We start from the raw sequence: 26,559 nt of genomic DNA, 5'->3' as shown, positions 1-26,559 counted from the left end.
TAGGCGGGATATAAATTCTCCCTTTTTTCCAGCTAGCTTCCTCTTTCTTGCTTTGGTGGATCAGGCCCTTTTGAGCAGGGAGATTAGCTTGGGCATGAATTTTTATTTTGTTAGATAGCTACCTCGTTCTTCCTTTATTTCTAGTGATTATTAATAAGTCTTATAAAATATAATATTTGGAGTCATTGTATATTCATTTTAATTTTGCAGCTGTAAGAGTAAAATAAAGACTTTCTAAAGCACTTTATAGACTTTAAGGTATTATATAAATGCTATTTATTCTATTTATTATTCTTATCTTTTCCCCCCTTTTTCCCTCTTAGGGACATCTTAGGTGCCTTGGGGCTTTTATTCTGAACTACCATAGGAGAACACAGGCAGGTTTCCGGTTATGGTCTTTTGGGTTTCCATACAATGTTGAGATATTTTTTCAGTTGTGTTTGACTTTTCCTGGTCCCATCTGGGTTTATCATTTCCTTTTCCATCTCATTTAACAGATGAGGAAACTGAGGCAAACAGGGTTAAATAACTTGGCCAGGGTGACCCAGATAATAAGTGTCTGAGGCCAGATTTGAACTTAGGAAGAGGAGTCTTGCTGATTCCAAGTCTGGTGCTCTTATCTTCTGAACACCCAAAGAATGCTGAATCTTAAAAGTGGCCACATGCCTGAGGACAGGAACACTAAAGACTGCGTTCCTCAAAAGCATCTCTTCTTCTGCAAGAGCAGGGCCTGCTACCTGCAAAGAAAACCTCCGGGTAGTGAGGACAAGACCCAGGCTCCCAGGAGTTCCTGGAGGAAATGCTGGAGCAAGAAACGCAGGGCGGTGGATGCCGCTGCAACAACGATCCCTCTTTGTCGGCCACATCCTGCTTCTGGGCACTAAGAACTCTGTTAGATCCCGTTGGAGTGGAAGCTCCCCAAGGCCAGAGCCTAGCTTGGCCTTTCTTTGTATCCAGAATTTTTAGAACAGTTTCTAGCACATTAGTAAATGCACCTTAATAAATACTGGCTGAAATAACGGGCTGGTTTTTTTTTGTCATGAAACCCTTACCTTCCATCTTAGGACCAATATTGTGTATTATTGCTCTATGGCAAAAGAATGGGAAGGGCTAGGCAATGGGGGTTAAGTGACTTGTCCAGGGTCACACGGCCAGGACCTCCCTTCTCTAGGCCTGACTCTCCATCCACGGAGCCACCCATCTGTCCCCCAATGGTCATTTTAAGTGAACAACTTGCAGACGGACCATTTCCCCTCTGGTCTGCCTTTCCCCAGCGGGCCTTAGCCGGAGGCAGCTCAGCTATCACTTCTCTTTCTCTGGACCTCGGATCAGAAAGCCATCCTCAAGTGTGTGGTGACAGAGCGAGCGGCTGGTTCCCACCATCACCATGGGCTGCGCTGGTGAGGCCTAGAGGCCCAGGCGGTCTTCTCCGACCCTGCCCCACCCCCCAATACTCTGGCCTCGGCCGGGCCCTTGGTCACTTGCCTCCTTTATTTTTTCCTTGCAAAGCTTATACTGCTTCTTCTGACTTTCTAAGAAAGTTGTCAAGTCTTTCTTTTGCTGAGCCAAGATCTGTTGCTGGAACTTTCTTTCATCTGCTGCAGCCGCCTTTGCCTGCAGAAAAAAACAAACAAGCAAACAAAAGAACCCCTGCTAAGTTATTCCAGTGGAATCCAAGACAAATATGCCTCCAGTCCAACACTTGGCTGTCTCTCTCCAAAGGGACCCAGCAAAAAGGTGGTCGGCGCCCCCCGGATCATGAGGCGCCCTGTTGCAGCGCCGTTTCTGGCCGATGATTAAAGAGACCAATTGAGAAACGTCCCGAATGAGCCCTCCCACTTCTGAATCGGGAGAGAATGACAGATTGGATCAAAACTTGACTTTTTAAGGACAAAAATCAGATCATAGGAAGATTTTGGGCACGCCAAGTTTAAACGAACGTCTATGGCACATGTAGAATATGGGGGTGGAGGGAGGAAAAGGAAACTGAAAACTCGATGGAAGGATTATTAAAAGGGCAGACCATTTCAATGATATTTTTTATTCTCATAAGAATCAAGTTCTGCAAGGATACAGGGAGTCAGGGGCAGCTGGGTGGCTCAGTGGATAGAGAGTCTAGCCTAGAGATGAGAGGTCCTGGGTTCAAATGTGACCTCAGACACTTCCCAGCTGTGTGACCCTGGGCAAGTCACTTGACCCCCCCCCCCCCCCATTGCCTAGTCCTTACTGCTCTCATCTGCCTTGGAACCAATACACAGAATTGATTCTAAGATGGAAGATGAAGGTTAAAAAAAAAAAGAATACAAGCAAACTCTAATTTAGGAAAAAGTTCTTTTCCAAAAAATCATTGGTGAGTTGTGCCGCTTGGAATTCCCCAGTTCTCTGGGATAACTCAGAGAAATAATGTTGGACAGAATGGTCAGGTTCCGAGGCTAGCCCTGAACCATCTATGCGACCCATAATGCGCCAGAAGCACAAGAGTACTCTGGCAGGTCTCATGTTTCTGCGTAATTTGGGATTCCAGGGACACACCAGGCAGAAGGTCAGGCTTCCCTCTCCCTCGCCTCCTTGTAAACGGGGAAGCGAGCCACTGGCCAGCTCTTGTAGCCTGGGGTGAGGGCCCCATGACAGAGGGGGAAGATGGTGCCAGTGACAGAGACAAGGTCTCTAGGGAGGGATGTCCAGGCTGAAAAGCCTTCTCCCTCCCGTCCCTCTCCTTCCATTCATCACCTCTTTTCTTCTCCAATTTAGGACTAAATATGCACATAAAACATGGGAAGTGGCTGGCCCTTGACCTGTGTCTCTTTTAGGGAAAGACGAAGCAACACACAAATGATAATGGTGGATTCGGGGGCATCTAAGGACCGAAGAAAAATTTAGCTATTTTTCAATCAGTCCAGACTCTGGATTTTTTTTTTCCAGATTAAAATAAATTTTTTTTTAACCAATTACATGTGATGCATTTCCACATAAGATCTCCAAAGTTATAGGATCCAAACTGTCTCCCTCCCTCCTTTCCAGAACTGACAAGCAATTCAATCTGGGTTATACATATATTATCATACAGACCAAATGCCCATTGTATTCATTTTCATATGTGAATACTGGATTGTTTTTTTTAGGCTTACATCTTAGAATCGATTGCTGCGTATTGGTTCCAAGGGAGAAGAGCAGTAAGGGCTGGGCCGTGGGGGTGAAGTGACTTGTCCAGGGTCCCCCTCCCCATAGGAAGTGTCTACAGCAAGATTTGCACCCAGGACCTGGGCTCTCCATCCTTGGAGCCACCAAGGTATCACTATCATTCTGGGTATTTCTGAGGAGCTGAGGAGCCGGGCTGAGAGAAGTGTGAGAAATGAGGGAAAGAGTCATGAGCTACAGAACTGGAGCCGGGAGGAGAATGAGCCTGGTGACATCCCTGGGGCTGGGAGAGCGACCACCCTGGGGAGGGCAGGAGGTACAGCTGGGGCTGGTGACCTTCCTTGGAGCTCTCTGGTGGGGAGGCAAGGAGAGGAGGTGAAGGCACAGGAAACAGTCTCAAGCAGCTGGGCACACGGAGGGGAACTGAAGAAAGTAAAGACAGGAGGAAGAAGAGAAGGAGGAGGAGGAGGAGGAAGAGGAGGAGGACGAGGAGGAGGACGAGGAGGAGGACGAGGAGGAGGACGAGGAGGAGGACGAGGAGGAGGACGAGGAGGAGGACGAGGAGGAAGAGGAGGAAGAGGAGGAAGAGGAGGAAGAGGAGGAAGAGGAGGAAGAGGAGGAAGAGGAGGAAGAGGAGGAAGAGGAGGAAGAGGAGGAAGAGGAGGAAGAGGAGGAAGAGGAGGAAGAGGAGGAAAGAGGAGGAGGGAATGGCAAGGATTGGGGAGGAGAGACGAGATCACGTCTAAGTCCTGTGTGTCGTGATCCTGTCCCGAGGATCTCCCTGTAAATCATCTTTAGTAAAATACGGGGGGTTGGAGTTGGCTCGGAGTTGTTTCTTGGGCTCCTGCTGAAATAAGGTTAAATCAATAACTATGCCTTAACGCAGGCCCCAGGAGCCAAGGGCCAGGGAGAGAGCGACGTCTCCCTCCAAGATCCCCGGGCCATCGCCAACGTGGTCATGGAAACGGCCGGGAATGCGTGCTAGCGGCAATGTGGGTTAAGCGGTGGCCTGACCCAGTTTCCCAGTCCTTGTGGGTGCCCCCCTCACTGACCTCCTTCTCTATGATGGCCACTTGCTTCTTGGCCAGCTTCTCGAGCTCGATGGACGCGTTGTTGGCGTGCGTCTCCACCTCCTTCTGCAGCTTCAGGCGGTGCTCGTCCATCTCAGCCTTCAGCTTGTTCTCCAGGGCAATCAGCTGCTTCTGGTGCTGGCGCCGCATCCGCTTATATCCTGACATCTGTTCCCGCAACTCGTTCTCCTGCTCATGCTCATGGATCTGCCGTGTAACCTAGAAGTGTGCGAGGGGCAAAAGCCGGGTGAGGATGATGGGGTTGGTGGGACCTAGACTTGGGGAGGGGGAGGCCTCAGAGCCCACGGGGTCACACGACATCCCCCGTGCCCCCCGTCTTACGGACGAGGAACCCGAAGTCCAGGGAGATTGGCCAACTGGCCCAGGGACACGGCTCAAAAGTAACTGAGGCAGGATCGGAACCCAGGAATCCGGGCACTCCTCGCCATGGCAAGCCCCAGGGCTCTGACTGCCAGACACATTGGGACATCTTTCAAAGTGGCACAGTTTTAGGCACCACAGAATCCTTCGTCTAAAGACCAGGCGTCTAAGAGTTAGAAGAAAACTTAGGGGTTATGAAGGCCATCTGATAGGGTAGCAAAGATCTCTGGATGGTATTCCCAAGGCTGCTTTTCCTCGAAGAACTCCAGCAAATGGGAACTCACCGACTCCCTTTCCAAGGAGCAGCCCCAACGCATCGCTGAGCAGCTCTTAGAATTAGGATTTCCCCCCTTATGTTCAGCTAAAAACTGTCTCTTGGCAACTTCCTGCCATTGTTCCTCTTGAGACGAATAGAACACGTTTAATAATCCCTCTTCTGTCCAACAGCCCTTGGAATAACTGAGAGCAGCACCTCTCCTGCCCCCTCAAATCCCTCTCTTTTCTGGACCACCCCCATTCAGTTCTTCCGGCTGATTCTAGGGTGCCATGGGCTTCCAGCACCCTTGCTGTCCTGGGTCACCCCTCTAGGGATCCCAGCGGGCCAGTGGGGTGCCCAGAACTGAAGGCAGTTTTCACTCAATGCAAAGGAGACTGGCACTGCCAACACCGGTTGTTCCCAAACTAGTTTATTCTTCACGTACCCTAAATCCGAGGTGGCTTTTTTAGGGGGACGAAACCTTTGTTCTTCCTCTTAATGTGAACTTAAAACACACGGCTGCACACACACACACACACACACACACACACACACACACACAACAAAAACAAAAGCTCACTTAGAGGGGCTTGACAGCTTTCCTTTTGAAACCACCTGCTCCATTAGGAAAACAGATGAGACATAATTAAGGGAATGAATGTATCCACGAAAGCTCCAAAGCTTATATGACTTTCTGATATAGAATGCTTAGAAAAAAATCAAGAAAAGTCAGGCACAAGAAGCTGATTGTACAGAAGAACGCTCATCTCTATCCAGCGCAGTTTATTTTTCCTTTTAAGTATATGAAGCACAGAACAGCATCCTTTCTAAGCTGTCCTGCTTGTCTGTGCTTCCTTCGGGACTCTCTGGAGACACAGACTTGGCACTTTCTCTCTCGGTCCGCTTTCTATCGAGGATTTCCTAAACCCCACAGTTTGTGGATCAAAGTTCTCCTCTTTTCTGCTTCTCTCTCTTCCCCTTGACTATCCTGTTACTCTTCCCCATCACCCCCACCTTTAGCTTCTCTCCACCAATTTTTTTCTGTTTGTTATAATGGTTGTTTCCTAATTCTTCTACTTGATTCTTCATCCACTATATGACGTGTATAATCATCACCATCACTTTTAGATATTACCTTGTCCATTTCCTATGATTCTCGTTATTTCCTATCTGTTTCAGTTTCAACCATTTTGTTGTTGTTCGGTCATTTTGGTTGTGTCTGACTCTTTGGGATCCTATTTAGCATTTTTTTTTTTGGCAAAGATACTGGAGGGTTTTTACCATTTCCTCCTCCCGATCATTTTACAAATGAGGAAACTGAGGCAAACAGGGTTAAGTGACTTGCCCAGGATCATGCAGCAGGTGTCAGGCCAGGTTTGAAAAATATACACAAAAGTAATTCTTTGTGGTTGTTCATTAATGACCCCATTTGGGATTTTCTTGGCAAAGATACTGGATGGTTGGCCATTTCCTTCTCCAGCTCATTTTGTAGATGAGGAAACTGAGGTCAACAGGGTAAAGTGACTTGCCCAGGGTCACACAACTAATTAGCGTCTGAGGCCAGATTTGAACTCTGTAAGATCAGTCTTCTGACTCCAAGATTGATGCTCTATCATCCACTGTGCCACCGAGCTGCCCTCAGCCACTTTACTCATAAATATAAAAAAACTGGGAACTTTGCTCTGGCAGCAATCCATCTCTGAGCTCCTTACACTTCCCATTATGATCTGACCTATGAATTTCCATAACCAATTAGTAGTTACCAGTCTCTGCACCCTCCTTCTTGTCCAGTTTGTGAATCCATCTGTGGGTTCCTTTTCTAGTGGCCAGAAAGCCAGGAAGAGCCGGGCTCATGACCTGCCTCAGAGACTCTGAGAAGCCACATAATAGCAGAGTGCTCTGGACCACTCTTCCAGGAGATGAGCATCGGTGGCGGGGGCTTTCCTCACCTGGGAGTTCCCTCTACCACTGAAGTCCCAAGTTCAGTCGCAGGCTCTTTTCTATTCTTTTATAGTTTTTTTTTTAAGCCCTTACCTTCTGTCTTCATATCCATTCCAAGACAGAAGAACAGCAAAGGCTGGGCAGCTGGGGTTCAATGACTTGCCCAGGGTCATATAGTTAGGGCACGCCGGAGGCCAGCTTTGAACCCAGATCCTTCCCACTCTAGAGTAGGCGCTCTCTCTACTGAGCTACCCGGCTGCCCCAGCACTTCACAATAGTGATCTAATTGTTGGGTATTTTCTGGTCTGCACCTGGGATTGATGTGGGGTTGGGGAACACCCAGTCTAGAAGTCCCTCCACGAATGCGAGTTCACAAACGGGCTGTAACGTCTAGCTCTGGAGAGCTTGAGCTATTTGCCCAGGCTCCCACGGCCAGTTAAATATTCGAGGAAGGCCTTGACCCCAGGTCTTCCTCCCTTATAGGCCACGCCACTCTCCGTGATCACAGACAGCTTTCACTGGTCAATCATAGTCTGTTCATTCATTCACATTGGGCACACCATTCATTTCCTTTTTTGGATGATTACAAATAATATGGCTCTGTCTGTTTTGAGCAGATAGCTCTCAAGACACATGCCTGGTACTATAGTGATGGACTGGAGAAACCTGAGTTCAAATCCTGCCTTAATCCCTTACTAGCTATGGGAAACTGTAACAGTTAAAAATTTAGAGAAACTGAGGCAGGTAGAAATTAGTTTCTCTCTGCAAGGAGTATTATGTTTTTATGAGGTTTATTAAAGATTAAGAATTAAAGAAAATACAGGATAAGAACACGTGTCTAGGCCTCTGGCCTAGACACCTCACCTATATTATGAAAAGAGCCGCCTCTGCTCCAAAATGGAAGTCCAAAAAGCCACAAAAGCCTTTGCAATCAGGTTAAATCCCTTCTTGATCTCAGCCCACCTGAGAATTCAGTGTGATTACAAAGCACTCTGGGGAAGTGGAGCAAAGGATTCTGGGGATTGAAGTCCAGAGTTCAAATCCATTTTTACAATCCTGAGCAAGTTACTTAGCCTCTGTCTCCATTTCCTCATCTACAAAATGGGGATAATAAATCACACCCAACCAACCTCCCAGAGTGGCTGTGAGGAGAAAAATGAGCTAATATTTGGAAAGAACGTGGCAGACCTTAAAAGTGTTATATGAATGCTAGCTATTAGGATTAATGATCATCATAGTATTCTCAATAATGAGATCTCAGTCACCTTAGAACAGTCCCAGCTGACTGTGCCAAGACCTTGTCCCATCAATCTCCTGCCCTCTCTCCATTGCCCTTCTGCCCACCTGTATGTCTCTCCTGGCTAAGTGCCTTCCCTTCTTTTCAGGTGGATGGGCCACCGTGCTTCCCCCTACAAAGGGCACCCTGCCCTCCTGCTTCCTCCAGAAGGAGCCCCTCTTTGCCCCTTTGTAACTGGATAGGATTATCAAAGGACACCATTCACCTTTAGCCCATCCTTGACAACCTTCCAGCTGAAACTAACTCTAGGGTTTCCATCCATTTCTCTGGCCCAGGTAGACAGGAGCCCCTTTTAAGTGTGGAGAACAAGAAGAGGAAAGACAGATGAAGCACTCAAAATGGAAAACGTCCTTGGGAGTTCTTGCTCATGGGGAAGGGCGGCATCTCCAGAAAAAGTGAAGGCGTCCATTGACTAGCCAACAAAAGAAAGCAGATCATCTATTTATAGTTTCCAGATGAATGGCTTTAGCCACTGGGGCTACTTCTAGGGGTGTGGAAAGAAGGGATAAGGTCCGGATGATGTGGAGAAGTTCTCACTGCCTTCCTTAAACTCACCCCTTCCAAAAATAATCCAATCTACTGAAGGGCAACATCCCACCTCTACTTCTTAGGCAGTGATGGCCACGTGAGGTGGACATCTTCAGACAGGGACCGTCAAGAGATGGATTAGTTTCTTTCCTTTTCTCAGCAATGTTGGAGACAACTGGGTGGCCCAGTGGAAAGAACATTGGGCCTGGGGTCAGGAAGACCCGAGTTCAAATTTAGTCTCACACACTGTACTAGTTGTGTGATCCTGAGCAAATCACTTAACCTCTGTCTCCCTCTCACCTTGCCCCGTAAAATGGGAATTATGATAGAATTTATCTCTCAAGGTTGTTATGAGGCTCAGATGAGAAGATAATTGTAAAGTCCTCGGGATGGTGCCTGGCACATGGGTGTTATATAAATGCCTTTTCTTGTTCAATCTTTTAAAAATATTATCCAACTCTTCATGACCCCATTTGGGGGTTTCTTGGCAAAGATTACTGGAGTCATTTGCCATTTCCTTCTCTAGCTTTTACAGATGAGGAAACTCGGGCAAATGGGGGTTAAATGATTTGCCCAGGATCACACAGTTAGTTGCCAATTCCTTCAGATGAGGAAACTGAGGCAAATGGGGTTAAATGATTTGCCCAGAATCATACAGTTAGTTGCCATTTCCTTCTCTATCTTATTTTACAGATGAGGAAACTGAGGCAAATGAGGTTAAATCATTTGCTTAGGGTCACACAGCTAGGGTCTGAGCCCAGATTTGAACTCTGGAGGATAAGTTTTCCTGACTTGATGCCTGGCACTCTATCTACTGCATCATCTAACTGCCCCCATATAAATATTGCTTATTATCATTATCATTGTTATATTGTTTTCTGCACATCTCGCGAATCCCCTGCCCTCTCTCCATTGCCCCTCTGCCCACCAGTGTCTCTCCGGAGTAAATCCCCTCCCTTCTTTTCAGGGGGATGGGACACCGTGCTTTCCCCTACAAAGGGCACCCTGCCCTCCTGCCTCCCCCAGAAGATGCCCCGTTTGCTCAGGGTCATACAGCTAAAAAACTTCCCAGGTATCTTCCATCCTCTCCCCCTTTCCTCACCAGAGAAGGCATCATTTAACAAAGAAGTCTGTGTATATATAAAACATGTCTTGCTTGTTTCTATTTATCGGTTCTTCCTGTGAAGGTGGACAGCCACAAGCCATTCTTTGAACACTATTTCTTTCTTTCGCGGTCTACAATGCTCTCGGTTCTGCGCCTTTCATTCTTCAATTTTTCATGCAGGTCTTTCCACGTTTTTGCAAAATTAACCTGCTCCTCCTTTCTTACGGTGCTGTAGCACTCCAGCCCAGTCATGGGTCAGAACTTGTTTAGCCATTCCCCAATGATATTAATTCACATCTAGCCTCAGACGCTCTTAAGCTCTGTTTGCCTCAGTTTCCCCACCTACAAAAGTAGGATACTAACAGCACCTTCCTCGCAGGGTTGCTGGGAGGGCCAGAAGCGAGCTCATATTTGTTAAAAAAGAAAAGGGCTTGGCTAAGCGTCTGGCACCCAGAGGCCCTCTCCCCTTCCCTCTTTGGCTCTCGGCATTGTTGCTCACTCTGCTAAGGCCCAAGAGAACATCGTACTTTCAGAAACGAGAAGGGCGATGGGAGCTGCTTCTGGCCCTTTTCCTTCTCCGCCGTGCCTGTCCTGATGGGCAGAGCTTCTCCCAGCCACACCGAACTTGAAGGAAGCCCATCCAAAGCCCAAGGAAGCTCGGCAGGCTCTCGCTGCCTGAAGACAAGCGGCTTCCTGGTCGGGGATGCTTAGCGTGAGAGATCTGAGGAGGTCTGTGAACTTGGAACTCTTACTAGTCTGTAACTGTGTGTTTTTTAAACCTTTTGCCTTCTGTCTTAGAACTAAGTATTGGTCCCAAGGCAGAAAAGAGGCAAGGCTGGGCAACAGGGGTTAAGGGATTTGCCCAGGGTCATATAGTCTCTGAAGCCAGATATGAACCCAGCATCTACCACTGAGCCACCAAGCTGCCCCTAGAACCTAGGTAGCCTTCCCCCCACCCCTCTTAGAATCAACACTGCATATTGGTCCCAAGGCAGAAGAGCGGTAAGGGCTAAGCAATGGGGGTCAAGTGACTTGCCCAGGGTCACCCTGCTAGGAAGTGTCTGAGACCACATTTGAACCCAGGATCTCCTGTCATCCAGGCCTGACTCTCTCCACTGAGCCACCTAGCTGTGCTTGATAACTGTATTTGAGTAGGATTCGTTTCCTTTGCCCATATCTACATTTTCTATTATGTATTTAACAACATGATTTTGAGAAGGGGTCCCCCGGCCTCATTAGACGGACTGATCAAGGATCTAGGACCAGGCGTCCTGCATCAGAGAAATACATTCCGGAAAGACTTTCACGTGTGTAATAGCTGGCTTTTAACCCAACCCATTCAAAGATGCCAAGTTTTAGAACTTAAAGCAAAAGCCAGAAGTTTCAAATAATGACTCTCAGTTGGAGCATAGCCAAAAACTGAATCATGGCGGCAGCATAGCTAGCGTCCACCTCTGAAGCATGGCTGGAGGAATGCCTCTATGGGCCAGGGCTACTGTAGAAGACGGTCCTGAGTGACCGAGGTGGGCTTCGGGCTGGACGGCCTTCTCGAGAAGGACGCAACAGTGCTCTGGTTGGCCCTCCTTCTCCCCAGGGCATTCTGTGTGACTCTGGCTCAGGACAGAGTGCCGAGCAGGTTGGGGTGACCAGGTGGGCTTCCCCCAAGATGTCAGGGTGCTGAGGAAGCAGCCTGGGGCTCCTGGTCCACTGGCAAGGGTGGCCAAGGATTCCTCGTGGGAGGGCCAGGATGAGGGCACGTGAGAGAGAAGATGCTCCTCTCCACATTGCCGCTGGGGCTTGGAGGGCCCGGAGGAGGAGGGATGGCAGTCTCTGGTTTTTCAAGTTCCCAGTGGGGACAGGTTGGGAGAAGGGACAGAGACCTGGGGGACAGGGACAAATTGCCTTACCTCAAAGGGACAGACTCCTGAGCCTTTGGCTCTCTCGAAGCCTGCTAACTCAGGTGCTGCGCCTCAACCTCCTCCTCAGCTTGAGCCTCCGGGAGGCTTTATCTAGGCAGGGATTAGAGCCCAGGGCCAGCTGGTGCTTGATAGGAGTGGGAGCCTATTAAGAGAGTCTCTCCCCTACCACAGGCTCTCGCTGGGGCTAGCACTGACATGGGAGGGGGCTCCCGGTGCCCTGCTCTGGTGCCGCCCCTCTCAGAGGTGGGGTAGTCGCTCAGCCTGGGATGGAGAGGATGGTAAACTCTTCCTCCCACTCCCACTCCCTTTGGTCTTGGTCGGGAAGGCCTGGCCCTTGCCCATGCCCTTCCTCCCCACCAGCACAAAGGGAGAGAAATAGAGGCCAAAGGATATACCTGCGCCTGGAAGGGGAGCATGCCAGCGGAGGGGAGAGGTGGGCTGGCAAAGGAGGCCTGGGTGACACCAGAGCTTCCCCCCTCCCACACCTGCCATTCTGAACGCAACTAATTAGCACCTAGTTAGCAAAAACACTTGCTTAAAATAGGAAGCTCTCTTCTCTTTCCCAGCCAACTCTTAGAAAAAGTATTCCGTAGTCCTAGCCGACACGTCCACCCTTCATTTCTCCACCATTTGCAAACTGCCTTCCTACTTGCTGTCCGGCCGGAACGACACTGGGCAAAGTGTCCGGAGACCTCCCGAATGGATCAGTCCAATGGCCTTCTTGACCCTTGTGCACTTTTGGGCTCCGTTGACCAGCGCCTGCTTCCTGGCACTGCTCTGCCCCGCTTCTCCCCCCACCTGTCTGACCGCTCCTTCCTGGTGTCCTTGGCTGCGTGCCCTGAAACAAGGCTGTCCTGTTTCTCTGTCTACGGTACAACTCCTGGGGAGCACATTGGAGTTTATGGGCTCTGCCAGCTTACTCGGAGCCCCCCTGTGCCCTGAGCTTCGGCCCTAGGTCACTGACTGCCTCCCAGACATCTCCGCCTGGAGGTCCTCGAAACATCTCGGGCTCCACTTGTCCAACAGAGAACTCGCTGCCCTCCATCCCTGCGGAAACCCAGCTTTTCTGTACGCTTCCCCATTCTCTTGGGGCAGTGCCCCCCTTCTAGGCACTCAGGCTCAGGCGCTGGCATGGCCCTCTCTGTTTTCCTCTGCCTGACCTGCGGTATCTAATGAATATCTAAGCCTTATTGATCCCCGACACCCTCGGTTTCCAATAGCACAGCCAAGGCTCGGGCACTCAGAATCTCTCATTTAGACGACAGCAACAGCTTCCTCATTGGACTTCTGCCTTCCAGGCTCTCCTCTCACCAAATCACCTTCCATGCAGTTACCCAAATAATCTTCTTTTTAACCCTTGCCTTCTGTGTTAGTATCAATTCCAAGACAGAAGGGCAAAGGCTAGGCAACTGGGGGCAAGTGACTTGCCCAGGGTCACACAGCTAGGAAGCGTCAGGGGTCAGATTTGGCTCATTTGCTCTGACCCAATCTTCCAAATCCACGACTCTGCCCTGGTTGCCTCTCGTCCTCCCTCTTTACCCTTCCCTCTGACATGCTTTGCTTCCTCCAAGGCTCAGCTCATGGGCCACCTCCTAAGTGAAGCCTCTTTTCATCCTTTAAAGTATTCATTCTTTCTCCCTCCTTAGATCATCACGAATCTCCTCATTGGTTCATAAGTTCCGTCTCTTCTGTAGAAAGTAAACTCCTTGAGGACAGGCCCTGTGTTTTAATCTTGCCATCATATCCCCAGTGCCTGGTATAGTCTACAATGAATGTTTATTAAATGCTCGTTGGATGGCTTGAGGAGAGGATTCCTTACACCGCTATACAAATAGGAGATGCCATAATAGTGACTACAAAAAGCCACGTGGCTGCCATATTTCATTATCATGGCTCTAGGACTTTAAGGCATAGCAGAGACCACTGAGGCCAATCCTTTCGTTTTACAGATGAAGAAACTGAGGGAGGCTGGGTGACTTGCCCTCCATCCTCCTGTCCCGAATGGCAGTTGTCTCTCCTGCCTCTTGCCCCAAGGACAGAGAGTCCCAAGCATGTCTCTGGCTCAATTTGGATTTACCTTGAAATAAAAGGCCCAACCCACTACCCCTAAGTCTGAGGAACCAAATGAACCCCAACTCTAACAACTTAGACTGGAGCCCATAGAAAACACTGATCTTCGAGAGGGAAAAGTGGATGGCCCCGAGGTGAGAGGAGCCTCGTGAAAGCCAGGGGAATTTAATGAGAAGAAAGCCCTTCTGGAAGATAGGAATTCCCCCTGAATTCAGAGGTCACGGCTTGCTATCGAGTCATCGTGAGGATGAAATAACCAACCAGCAGCCCCAGAGAAGACAGGGGCGCTCGATGCAGCTTGGTTGGCTTTCGGGAATGGGACGTCTTAAGAGCACGACTTTCCTTGGGTTCTTGGCTAGCAGGTCGCCAAGGCAGAAGGGAACGATGGCGTCCCGTCATGAAAGAATGGAAGCAAAGCCACCACCCAAAGATGGCAGAGCTTGAGGACAGTGGAAGCACAGACTAGGGCTTGGGAAGTCATTGGGCCTGACCACTGCCTCGTACAGAAGGCGTTTCTTCAAGATTCCGAGATATTGATCCTTGGCCTGAAGGCAACCAGTTTTCACCAGTGGAGGGCAACTCACTAATTTTCAAGTTATCCCATTCCATTTTTTCTTTTTTAAACCCTTACCTCCTGTCTTAGAATTTATGCTAATATTGGTTCAAAGCAGAAGGGCAGTAAGGGCCAGGCAATTAGGGTTAAGTGACTTGCCCAGGGTCACCCAGCTAGGAAGTGACTGGGGCCACACTTGAACCAAAGACCTCCCATCTCCAAGCCTGTGCTCTAAGCATTGAGCAACCTAGCCACCCCTTATCCCATTCCTTACTCAATAAACGGTAGTAATTTCCAATCATCTCTAAGGGTAAATATCTACTCTTCTCTTTGGCCTTGCAATGTGGCCCTAATTTACCTTATTCTACATTTTTCTCCTCTGGGTATTCTACAAGGCAGTCAAATTGGCCTTATTACTCATCCTTATACATGGTACTTCAGGTCCTAACTCCCAGCTTGACCTCTCTTTGCCTCAGTTTCTTCAGCTGTAAAATGGGATCATAATAATATCTATCACCCAAGGTTATTGTGAAGAGCAAATGAGAGAATATTTATAGAGAGAACTTGGCACAGTGCCTGGCACACTGGAAGCACTACGTACCCCTCCCCTTCTCTAAAGCCAATGGTTGTAGGCATCTTCTCTTCCTAAACCACCTTGCATCAATATTCTATACACCTACACAATTGTATAAATATAAACACAGATACACACACATGTTGTTTTCCCTGCTAGAAGGGGAACTCCTTGAGGGCAGAGACTGCATCATTTCTACCTTGGTACTCCAGTGCCTGGCATATCGTGGGCACCAACTACATGCTGGTGGATGCCTTGATTGGACAGCTCTAATTGCTAAAGGAAGCTCTTTTGGATGGGAAGCTAACTATCCTTCTTTCTCTAACCCCTCACCCCAGCTCAGCCCTGTGGCTCTCAGTCTGCCCGAGTTTTAAGAGCTAAGAAAGAAGAGGAAAAACTGCAAGTCTAAAAATGATATACATTCCTAGCAATGGTGGTTGTCGCGACTTCCACAAAAGCAGTGAGGGTTGTTTTTTTTTTTGAAAAATGTGGCCTAACAGGATTCTTGGGGACTTTTCAAACCCTAACCCCTGGGGCTCCCTCTTCCATGGGAGCTGTGCCACTGGCCGCCATTTTCTGGGTGATTGTCAGGAGAGATGCTGCCAATTACAGGTAAACAAGACGTAGATGGAGAGAATAAAAAGTGCTGGGGGTTTGGGGCGTGGGGGGAGGAAACGTTCAGAGACAAGGAAGAAAATCTTGGTGCTTCCATCATTTTCTACCCCATCACAATTCTCCAAGAGAACCCGCTACTGGGCTTTATATCTGTGAAAGGTGGGGGGAGAGGGACTGTTGGACTTGTTGGCATTGGAGAACTCTTCCAACTCTCTGACTCCAGTTAGAACTGGAAGGGCCCTAGAGGTCACCGAGTCTAATCCACTCAGCTTCTAAATGAGGAAACCAAGGGCCAGGGAGGGGATGGAACTTCCCCAGGATCACTCAATGAGTAAGTAGCTGAGGGGGCAGAGGAGCTCAGGTCTTCCTGGATTCCAGTATACAATTCTACAGCCTTCCCATCTTATTCACATAAAACCTTCCATCAGCTCCATCTCTGGGCTGAAGTCACATCAACACAAACCACATCAACAAGTCCAAGCAAAGCTGCCATTCGCTCATTCATTCATTCATTCATTCATACATGTATACAGGCATTCAACAAGCATTAATTAAGTATTCACTTAAGCCAGGAATACCTGAGGTCCTGGATCTTCAAAGACAGAAAAAAAAAGAAGCCTGTCCTCAAGGGGATTACAGTCTATTATAAAAGGATAGGGGACAGCTAGGTGATTCAGTGGATTGAGAGTCAGGCCTAGAGATGGGAGATCCTGGGTTCCAATCTGATCTCAAGCTACTTCTGCCTGTGGGACTCTGGGAAATTCACTTAATCCCTATTGTCTGACCCTTATCGCTCTTCTGCCTTGAAACCAATGCAGAGTATTGATACTAAGATGGAAGGCGAGGGTTTAAAATAAATAAATAAAATAAAATGAGGGAGTTGTAACCCCCATTGCCAAGTCTTTACCACTATTTTGCCTTGAAATCAGTAGAGAGTATTGATTCTAAGTTGGATGGTGAGGGTTTAAAAAAAAAGGATAATAAATAGCTTCTTGAACAAGAAGGAGCATGATTGATGATCATGCATCTCTTAGGCAGCTAGGTAGTATCATGTTGGACTTGTAGTCAAAAAGAACTGAGTTCAAATTCAGCTGCAGAGACTTACTGCCTATGAGACCCTGGACAAGTAATTCAGCTTCCCTCAGCCTCAGTTTACTCACCTATAAAAATGGGATAACAATAGCATTGATCTCCCAAGGTGAGAATAAAATGAGATAAGGTTGTGAATTGCTTTAAAGAACTCCATCAATGCTAGCTATTATTAGTATCCTAAACCATTAAAGCCAGCTCTCCAGATTAAGTCTTTGTAAGAATAAAAGTAATGGGTATAAAGAACAGAGCCGCTTAAATACTTAGAAGAAACGAGTCCTATGCAAAGTTCATCAAAAGACGATGAGTCACCTCTTGGCACAAGACAGATTTTTACTCTTTGGGCACCAGGGGAGGCGGCGGTGGTGGGGAACACGTGTGGCACTGGCTCTCCTGGCTGTGAGTTGTGACTGATAACAGGCAGCTCTGAGAGCCCATAGAAAGGCTGTTTGGAAAACCTGTCTGTGCTCCCTTAAGACTGCCAAGAAGCCAGCAGCCTGGAGAACTGCGGATACACTCGTTGGACAGAAGAGAGCCCTGGGATGGGGTTTGGGAAAGGGTCGCTTCGAGGAGAGCTGGCCGAGAATGGAGGACCCAACTTGGTGTCCCCCAAAGCTCCGTGTTACATCACTTAAAGGATGCTGCTACTTTGGGATCTTCTAATGAATTTTCCAAGGGGCAACATGGAAAGGGCAGTACCTGACTTAAAACAAACCCAACCCACAAAACCCCCTTCACCTTTGGTCTCAGTAACAACTCTAGGTAAATGGGATTAAGTGACTTGCCCAGGGTCACAAAGCTGGGAGGTATCTAGGACCAGTCTCTTGACCCCAGGCCTGGTGCTCTATCCACTGGGCATAATTGACTTTTGAGGTGGGAAAGGTCTAGCTTTGACTGACCCCTCTCAACCTTGGGTCCCTAGCTGTGGAGATCCTAAGTCATCTGGCATTTCCTGTTTTACTGGTCTGTTGTGAAGAAAGCTCCTGGCTTACTCTCGGACCATAAATGTCACCATGATGACTGTAGACACTCAAAGGGGTCTCCTCTCTCCTAATCCCTGATCTAGAGCTGGGAGGGTCCTCAGAGGCTCTCTAGTCCAACCCATTCATTTTACAGATAAGGAAAACCAACCCTTAGGAAAGTGAAGTGACTTGTTGTCAAGTCACTTGTTCAAGTAACTTGAAAGGTTACACAGGTGTCAGAGGTGGGATTTGAACTTAGATCCTCTGGTTCCAAAGTCAAGGGCTCTTTTCTAGGGTCTTCATTCATTCATTAACTCATTGATTGATTCATTCATTCAACCTTTTCAACTCTTACTTAGAGATGAGGCAGGTTCTAGGGTTAGGCTCTAGGGATTCCAAGATAAAAATGAAATATTGTTTGCCTTCTAAAAGCTTAGCTTCTTGGGTGGGGGGAAGGGGACAGAATAAATTGTCCCCAGATAAGAAAATGCCAAAAAAAAACCAAACAATTTCAGGACATGGGTCACTAAGGACTTAGAGGATTAGGAAAAGCTTTGCCCAGGACATACTAGCTGAGTCTTGAAGCAAAGTTAAGATTCCAAGAGGCGAAGGTTAGGAGGGACTGCATTCGAGGCATGGCGGACAGCCTATGGAAAGGCTCATGGAGGTGAAATGTCATATGCTGGGAAGGGCGAGTAGGCTAGTCTGGAAGAGGAAGGGTTTGAGAGGAAATACTGGGAAAGAAGATGGAAATTTGGGCTGGAACCAGATTGACTATGAAGAGTTTTAAAAACCAAAGCAGAGGAGCTGGTATTTTATCCTCGAGGCCATCGGAAGCCCTGGAGCTTCTGCATTGGTCATAGTCAGCCCTGAGTTGTCATTTTAGTACTTCATATAAAGTTGAATTTGCTTATGGATTTTCCTACCACAGTGAATGCCTGGACTTGAGTCCAATCAGGAGGAATTGAGTTTAAATGTGCTCTCAGACCCTGGGCAAGTCACTTGGCCTCTGTTTGCCTCAATTTCTCCATTTGAAAAACGAACTGGAGAAGGGAAATGGCAAACCACTCCAGGATCTTTGCCAAGAAAACCCCAAATGGGGTCACAAAGAGGCAGACGTGACTGAAACAACTGAATGACCACAACCACAGTGATGTGCTTAGTAAGGACTTCCTCCCCAATGCAGTCTGTTTACCTCTTTCTTACATCCTTTCCTAGGCGCCCTGAGTTCTAGGGTTCTTACTCTTCTAATCATGATCGTTATTAGAATTTCTGACCCAAAGGGTAGACAGTGTCGCTAAAGGCAGGAAGGCCCGAGTTCAAGTCCGGTTTCTGATGTAACCAGCCAGAAGGCCCTTTTGGGACCTGGATAATTATTTAATACTTTAGAGGAGAGTCACTGATCTGCATCAGGGGAAGAGAATTTTCACAATGAAGATTTTCATGCTAATGGAATAATTTATGTTAAAATGTTTAAAAAACTCTCCCTTTCTCCATGCAAACATACGTGTGTATATAGACATACATCTTTTTTTGGTGTATACATATATGTTTGGGTATGTACACATATATAGATGTAGATGCTTATAGAGCACTCTAAGGTTTACAGAGTGCTTTGCATGAGCCTTCCAACAACTCTGAGACAAATAGCTGTGTCCTTTGTTGCTTTAGATGCAAATGTCCACTCATAGCAAGAATTTATGGCATTGCGAAATTTTAAAAGGAAGTCATGTTAGATGAAGCAACAGTTGAACCTTTCTCAGGGGTCCCTGCTATCAAAATACTCCATCGCTAAAGGCCAGCAAGGACCAACAGTAAGAGGGAAGGGCAGGTGGGTCAGTCTTGGCACTCCCAGACTCCTTTTCTATCCTAATGAATCTGCCATTGATTAAGAAACCTTGGAAAGTCAGAAAAGATAGGGGCCCAACTAGGAAAGATTCCCTAAGATGTTCTTGTTTTTCCTAACTTTTCAAAGTAGAGTCTAGAGGATATGTTACTGTATGACAGAAAGAAAGCTGAACATGGGAGTGGCAGGGCCTGAGTTCAAATCCCAGCTTGACCACTTATTAATTTGGATGGCCTTGGGTGATTCATTTTCTCTAGGCCTCAGTTTATTTCTCTGTAAAATGAAGTGGATGATCTTCCTTCTAGCTCTGTTTCCATTTCACAGGCCTTGCTCCATGAACGTTTGGGAGAAAAAAGGATAGATTCTGAAGCTCTCAGAAAGTTTCTTCTGGTGCTATGTGATTCTTTTCACAACTGCAATGTCCCATTTCATACAATAGTGAAAACCCTCCATTTCAAGGGGCCCAAAATCATAAATTAGAAAGCAAAAGTCTACAGATATTCATCTTTCTGTTCCCTTCGATCAGAAACTACGTCACTGAGGGAAATATATGAAATAGGAGAAAATACACCATTATTTTAAGATTTTTCAATATTGCAAAAGGCCATGTGCTCTTGGCAAGCAAAGATTTATCCTGAGGAAAGTTGAGTTGGTTAAAGTTTCTGCCAATTTTTGTGGCTTTAAATTATGTTAAATAATTAGGATCAAAAGGATTCAGTGCCGGAATCAACCTAAAATTAACTTAATCCAAATATTTTACAGATAAAGAAACTGAGGCCTGGTGAGGGGAAATGACTAAGGTCATACAAAGAGTAAATAAGTGAGAGAGCTAGGGGTTGGCTATGTATTTGGCTCTTTTTGCTCCCCAATTTAGCATTTTTTCTATTATTCCATTTCCCTTTTCTCTAGTCTACACGTAACACATTCTCCTGGATTCCTTCTCCTCCTTCCTAAACTATCAATTTAGTATGTACCACTCATCGTAGGTTTTAACAATCACTCAATTAAGGTGTTGATGTCATTTTTTTTAATAGGCTGAGAATTGATTATCAGCTGGCTCATTCTGATTTTCCAATAACCCGAATATTTATGCTACTTTTGCTTGAACGAAGACCCATGATGTCCTATGAAAGGGACGCTCTCTTGTCCTCATTTTGAGGTCCTTCCTGGAATTCATCTTTCAAAGACTACAACAGTTAAGAAGGCACAGAAGGGTACCCCACGTTGTAAGGGTTTGACATGTTTGAAGGCCTGGGTTTCCCAAAAAAACCCAAACCACCTACAACTTCTCCCTAGTAGGTATCCGATTGGTCTAGATGGAGAACGTTGGCCAGACACCATCATTACTACTCACGCCCACTCATTTCTTCCTCCTAGGAAACACCGACCTCATATAAACTCAAACCAATCCGACCATGACCCCCAACACAAAACAACAAAGGGAAGTGACCCTTTCTAAACAAATAACCTCTTTGGGGCTGAGTCCTTCATCTTGCTAGAGCAGTAGCCCATCCGTTACTCTCCCTGGCACTAGGTACTGAGGCAGGAGAACTTTCAGCAAATCAAAATCTTGTCAACAGTGCCACTGGGAAAGAATCACAAAGAAAGAGAATTCCAGAGGGCTTCTGGCGCCCTAGCCTGGAAAGCAGGGGCAGAGATATATGGGAGGAAGAGGACTCATTGTCATAGAGAAGAAGGCTGACCGAGGAAGGAAGCCTCCATGGGTGAGTTCAGAAACGTGAGTGAGCTGGAGAGCGAACAGGGGTGATAGTAGTACTATCTGACTGGGAGCTAAGGCAGGCCATAAATATATCATGTGGGAATTTGAGCAAGGCCCGTGAAATGAAAATGTAACTCTTCTCAAAGGGGGAAAAAAAATCATTTCAGGTAGTGTGATGTCAGTTTTCGATTCAGTATCTGTTTGGGATAAGATGGTACTCGGTAGCCATTTGTTATTTCTTCTCTGGTTTAGAAAATGAATGGGATTCGAAGGGGAAGGTTCTCCGGTGAGTAATTTTTTAAACAAATAATGACATCCTACCTTTTGGAGAGCATGGTATGATTATTAAAATGATTGTTATTTAACGGACAATTTTGTGACTATTTTCAGAGGCCCCAAAGCATCATGTCTGAAATGCTTTCCATTCATTAGTAATCAATACATCGGACATTTAAAAAATAGCACAGAGCCTGTTTTTTCAGGGAAAAATTACCTGCTGAATAGGGTTTCTGAGACACACATAAGGAGGAAATCCTACACACACACACACACACACACACACACACACACACACACACACACACACACACACACACAAGCATCTTTACTAGAAGAACCACTGCCAATTTCCAGAGCCCCTGGAGCTGAGGATAAAATCAGGGTGGGGAATCCGGTCTTTTAAAAAGGACAAGAAAAACGGTAATTTCTGGGTCGGCCTCAGATGATGTCATCATGGGTTCTAAGTCTGATAGCCAAGCAGTGGACACCAACTCTTCTCACCCATGTGACCTCTAGCATCAATTTGGGGAACAGATCTCATGATTTATAATTCTCCCTTTCAGAGCCCTGAATCCAAGACAGGGGATTAAATAGTTTCCCATGTCAGGGCTCGGATGATGGGAGTACGTGTGTGAGTGTGTGTGTGTGAGTGTGTGTGTGTGTGCGCACGCGTGCGGGGGGTGGGGGGGAGGGAGGTTAGGGGAGGAGGCTTGAAAACTAACTCTTCCAGCACACACCCCTTTTCTTACTACAAGGGCATCCAGCAATCACATTTGCAATAGTAAAAATGCTGAGGAACCCGGCCCCGTCTCTCTGCCTTGGTAACCACCCCAATCCCTCCCTACAAAGCCCTTCGTGCATTACTGCTCCCAGGAAATTGGAGAAGGGGTTAAAATGGAGAAATACAGCTGATAGCGCTGTTGCAATAAATAAATGAATGAATGAACCATAAGAGCCAGCCATCCGACCCTGGGGAGCAAGTGTCTCCTTTTCTGCAATCGGATGCACTGGCCATCGCTGATTTAAAAAAAAAAAAAAATATATATATATATATAATAAAATCCCCCCCCCCCAATTTGGCATTTGGTTCGGTGGGTTTAAAATACATACATAGCCCCACACATGCACGTATACCAAAGCAACACTGTACGCTGCACACATGTACATCCGCCTCTAAAAAAAAGCATCATTTCCTTGCTATTATTCCACTGAATGAAAAGGCAAATGGCTTTTTAGAAAATCTGAGAGGGGACCAACTTCACCCCAAAGGCATTTTATTCAGCACATATGGCAGAGACTGATCACACACACACACACACACACACACACACACACACACACACACAAAGGTTTTTTTCCTCCATGTCACATACCAAGCTAAAATACAGTTGCTATGCCAACAGATTTTTTTTTTTTAGAAATTAAAACAATTATTAGGAGAAAAAAAAAACCCACCCCTTATTCTAGCCTCCTTTTCCCCACCCATGAAAGAGGGAGAGAGGCTCAGGGAGAGAGAGAGAGGGGCTGAGGGATGGGGAGGAGGGGAGGGAAGGAGAAGATGGGCAGAGGGGTGTCTGCTTACCAAAGATGCTGATTTGATAGTAGCAAAGCGCTCTCGGTTCCGGTAGTGGAGGGCCTGACTCTGGACTGACTGGGTAGGCCGCAGTTCAGGCCTGGAATCCCTGTGGCCCACCTCATCCCTTATGAATACATGATCCTGCAGAAATGGATAAAAACAAGGAGAAAGTCCAGCTCTGCTCTTCCCTTGCCGGCCGCCTCTCTTTCACCCCTCTTTCTGCACAAACACGGCTGTTTGAAATGCATAGTTTAGCTGTCGGCTAGTCCCCGCAGCTCCCACAGTACAAAATGAATAAGGAACACATTGCAGCCTTCAGTTAGAAATGTCAGCTGATCGCTAGTGGGATGCCTTCGGAATCCCTGGCAGGATTTTTTCCCCCTTTGCCTCCAGAATTACATCAATGCCCAAGGAAGGAGGGATGCGAAAGCCGAGCCAACGCACAGATGCCTTAAGACCGTCTGCTTAAGACGCTGCGACCAGAGGCTCCCTTTAAAAATGTCATGTCCGAGCCTACTACGGAGGATGCTGGCGGCTTTTAACATACAAGCGAGCCTCTGCCTCATCCCCTCGCAGGAGCTCTTCTCTCAGGCGGCTCCTCTGTGAGACGGCGGCGGCTCGGGTGGCATCACTGTCTGTCCTGCCTACAGCCCGCTGCTCAGGCTGGTACTCAGCCGCCTCTGTCTCTGGTGCTGGGAGGACTCGGCAGGCACTGAGGAGGGATCCTGCTTTCCAGTCATGATCGGACACAGTTCTAGTACCTTCTCTCTCTAGCTTCGGAAAGGATTTTTTTTTTTTTATATTTAAAGAGACAGATGCACAGTCGGAATGGAACGCCACTCTCCGAGATTCGCCCCCCGCCCCCACTCGGAATGGGCACGGTCACTAGAGTATGGGGGGTGGTGGTGGAATTGGAACATCTGATCCTGAGAGAGGAGGGGGGAGGCGCTCTGATTGGAGCCCTCCCGGAAAAGGTAGCCGTCCCTAGAATGAAGAATAACGCATCCCTCTTCCTCGCCAGGGAGATGTCTTCGGCGGTGGGGAGGGAGCGGATGGTTTCCAAGGGGACCCGGCTAAGAGAGCATCTTTCTGCGGGGCCACGGGAGGCTAACCCTACAAACGAGAAGATTCTATAATCGTTCAATGCTCCGAGCCACGTGCGGCCACGGGGGATTCGAAAATAGCACATGCTCGACGTGGGGGTGGGGGTGGGGGAAGGAGACAACGTTCTCGTCCTGCTGCTGCCCCGGGGCTTCTGGAGGGACCATCTGCGAGAAGTTTCCTGTTCTATATTCTGTCAGGACTAGGGACAGAGTTTTATTTAATGAGTTCCCTTGATCACGAGGCCAAGGAATAAGATCCCATTTCGGAAGGGGTGGAGGGTGTCCCCCATTGGAACGTGGCTCAGGTGTCTTGTGGAGTCCACACATGGATGGGATGGAGAGTGAAATCTCTGGCGTCCAAGGTGTGGATGCCAACGCCAGAGCTTGAGATTCCATCCATGTGTCCTCATTCAGCCGGATATCCTGCCCCCTTCCCCCCCCCCCCATAGCTGGGTTCCCATGGGGAGCTCTCCCACCAACTCCTGAGCATTTGCTGCATTAGGGTTTGTCTCATTACTGGGTGGATCAGCACTGCTGCTATGTGCAATAACACTGGCTGTGAAAGAGTGGCTTCTTGATGGACATTTTGGAACTTTTCCATGAAATATGGTTGGAGGGTCAACCTAAATGGCCCCAGGGAACCATTGGGGACATTTTTAGACTTGGTGCCTTGCCCTACATCATCTTCATCATCATCATCATCATCATCTTCTTCTTCTTCTTCTTCTTCTTCTTCTTCTTCTTCTTCTTCTTCTTCTTCAACATCTTCCCGATCATTAAAAATTTTTTCTTCTTTACTTTATCATGATCATTTTTAATAAGCACTTATTTTTTGCTATGTCCTAGGCACTGTGTTGGGTGAAGAGGCTCCTACATTGGTTCCAGAAGCTAGAGAGGTAGAAGGTGGATCCAACCACATCCATATTCCAGCTCTTGAGATTATATGATATATATATATATATATCTTTTATGATGATGAATTATGAGATTATATGGTTTTTAAAAAACCTTAACGTTATATCTGAGACTCAATACTGTGTATTGGTTCCATGGAAGATGAGCAACAAGAGCTAGGGAATGGGGGTTAAATGACTTGCTGAGGGTCACATACCTAGGAAGGATCTGAGGCCAGATTTGAACCTAAGATCTCCTGTCTCTAAGCTTGGTTCTCAACCTACTGAGCCACTTAGCTGCCCCTGAGAAATCATAATCTTTTTTTTAAACCCTTATCTTCTATCTTAGAATCAATACTGTGTTTTGGTTCCAAGGAAGAAGAGCAACAAGAGCTAGGGAATGGGAGTTAAATGAATTGCTGAGGGTCACACACCTAGGAAGGATCTGAGGTCATATTTGAACCCAAGACCTTCTGTTTCTAGGCCTGTCTCTCAATCCACTGAGCTACCTAGCTGCCCCTGAGAAATTATATTTTTAAAGGTCTCAACATTTGAATTTCATTCCTCCAATATCAAGGTCTTTGGTGAGAAGTCAAGATGCTTCTATATGCCATGAATTCAAAAGTGAAAAAGAGACCAGGTCTGGAAGCGTGTGATAGTATAAAAAATTCTGACAAGTCTTAATCTCCATGTGGGTTGGTTTTCAGCATTTTTGGTGCTTCTTAGCAAAAGCAGAACCAAAAGTATGTGGCAGTAGCCGAGTTTCAAAATGAAATAATTGAGGACGATGGGATTTTAGGACTGGGACCTTCCAATTCAATTCAACAAGGATTTATTAAGCACTATCTATATACTATGTTTTGTGCTAGGAGCCAGGGATAGAAAGACAAAAAAGAAAAAGTTTCTGACCTTGAGCAGCTTATATTCTTCTATGGAGTAAGGACATACAGGTAGATGAGTGAATACTGAATTAATAAAAAAAATACATGTAGGCATGGTGAGAGGCAGGAAAGGATGCACAATTGGGATGATCAGGAAAGACCTCATGTGGGTGGTGGCCCTTGAATGGAACCTTGAAGGGAGTTTGAGATTCTAAGAAGTAGAGATGAGGAGAGAGCATTCCAAACATGAATCTGTGGCCAGGGAGGCAGGAGTGAGATGGAGGTTCATGTTGGCTGATTTGATTAGCCCAGGAAATCAGCAAAATATATTGGAACCAGATTAGGTAGGGCTTTAATTGAGAAACAGAAGAGTTTGAATCATATCTTGGGAGCAAAAGGGAACTATAGAAATATCTTGAGCAGGGGATTAATAAACAAGGTCAGCATTGTGTTTTATGGAGATTATTTTGCTGCCTGTGTGGTAGATGATTGGAGAAAAGAGAGACTGAATGTTGGGAAATGAAATAAGAAGTTATGGGAATATTTTCCAGGAGATAGTGGATGAAGGCCCATGTTAAGACTGGTGGTTAGGTGAAGGGAGAGGAGACATGGCAGAGATATTGAGGGAACAATAATGATAAGATGACACCTAGATACAAATAGAGGGAAGGGAAGAGAAGAAAGGGAAAAATCAAGAATAATTCTGAGTTAGCAAACTAGATTGACTGAAAGGATGGTAGTGTCTTCAGTGTAAATAGGGAAA

At 46.9% G+C, this 26,559-nt stretch overlaps 1 protein-coding gene across 1 annotated transcript in view; it reads right to left on the bottom strand.

Annotated features, from left to right (window-relative positions):
- TAOK3 (TAO kinase 3) overlaps window positions 1–26,559 on the bottom strand; it is a 234,314-nt gene that overhangs the window by 43,237 nt on the left and 164,518 nt on the right. The window contains 3 exon segments of the mRNA XM_007490318.3: window positions 1,486–1,614; window positions 4,191–4,427; window positions 22,926–23,060. Coding sequence (XP_007490380.2) covers window positions 1,486–1,614; window positions 4,191–4,427; window positions 22,926–23,060 — 501 coding nt within the window.

Source organism: Monodelphis domestica, chromosome 3 (genome assembly GCF_027887165.1).
Source record: "Monodelphis domestica isolate mMonDom1 chromosome 3, mMonDom1.pri, whole genome shotgun sequence".
Classification (NCBI taxonomy): Eukaryota; Metazoa; Chordata; class Mammalia; order Didelphimorphia; family Didelphidae; genus Monodelphis; species Monodelphis domestica.
The sequence above is the reverse complement of the archived record's forward strand: the minus strand, read 5'-3'. Positions and strand labels throughout refer to the sequence as shown.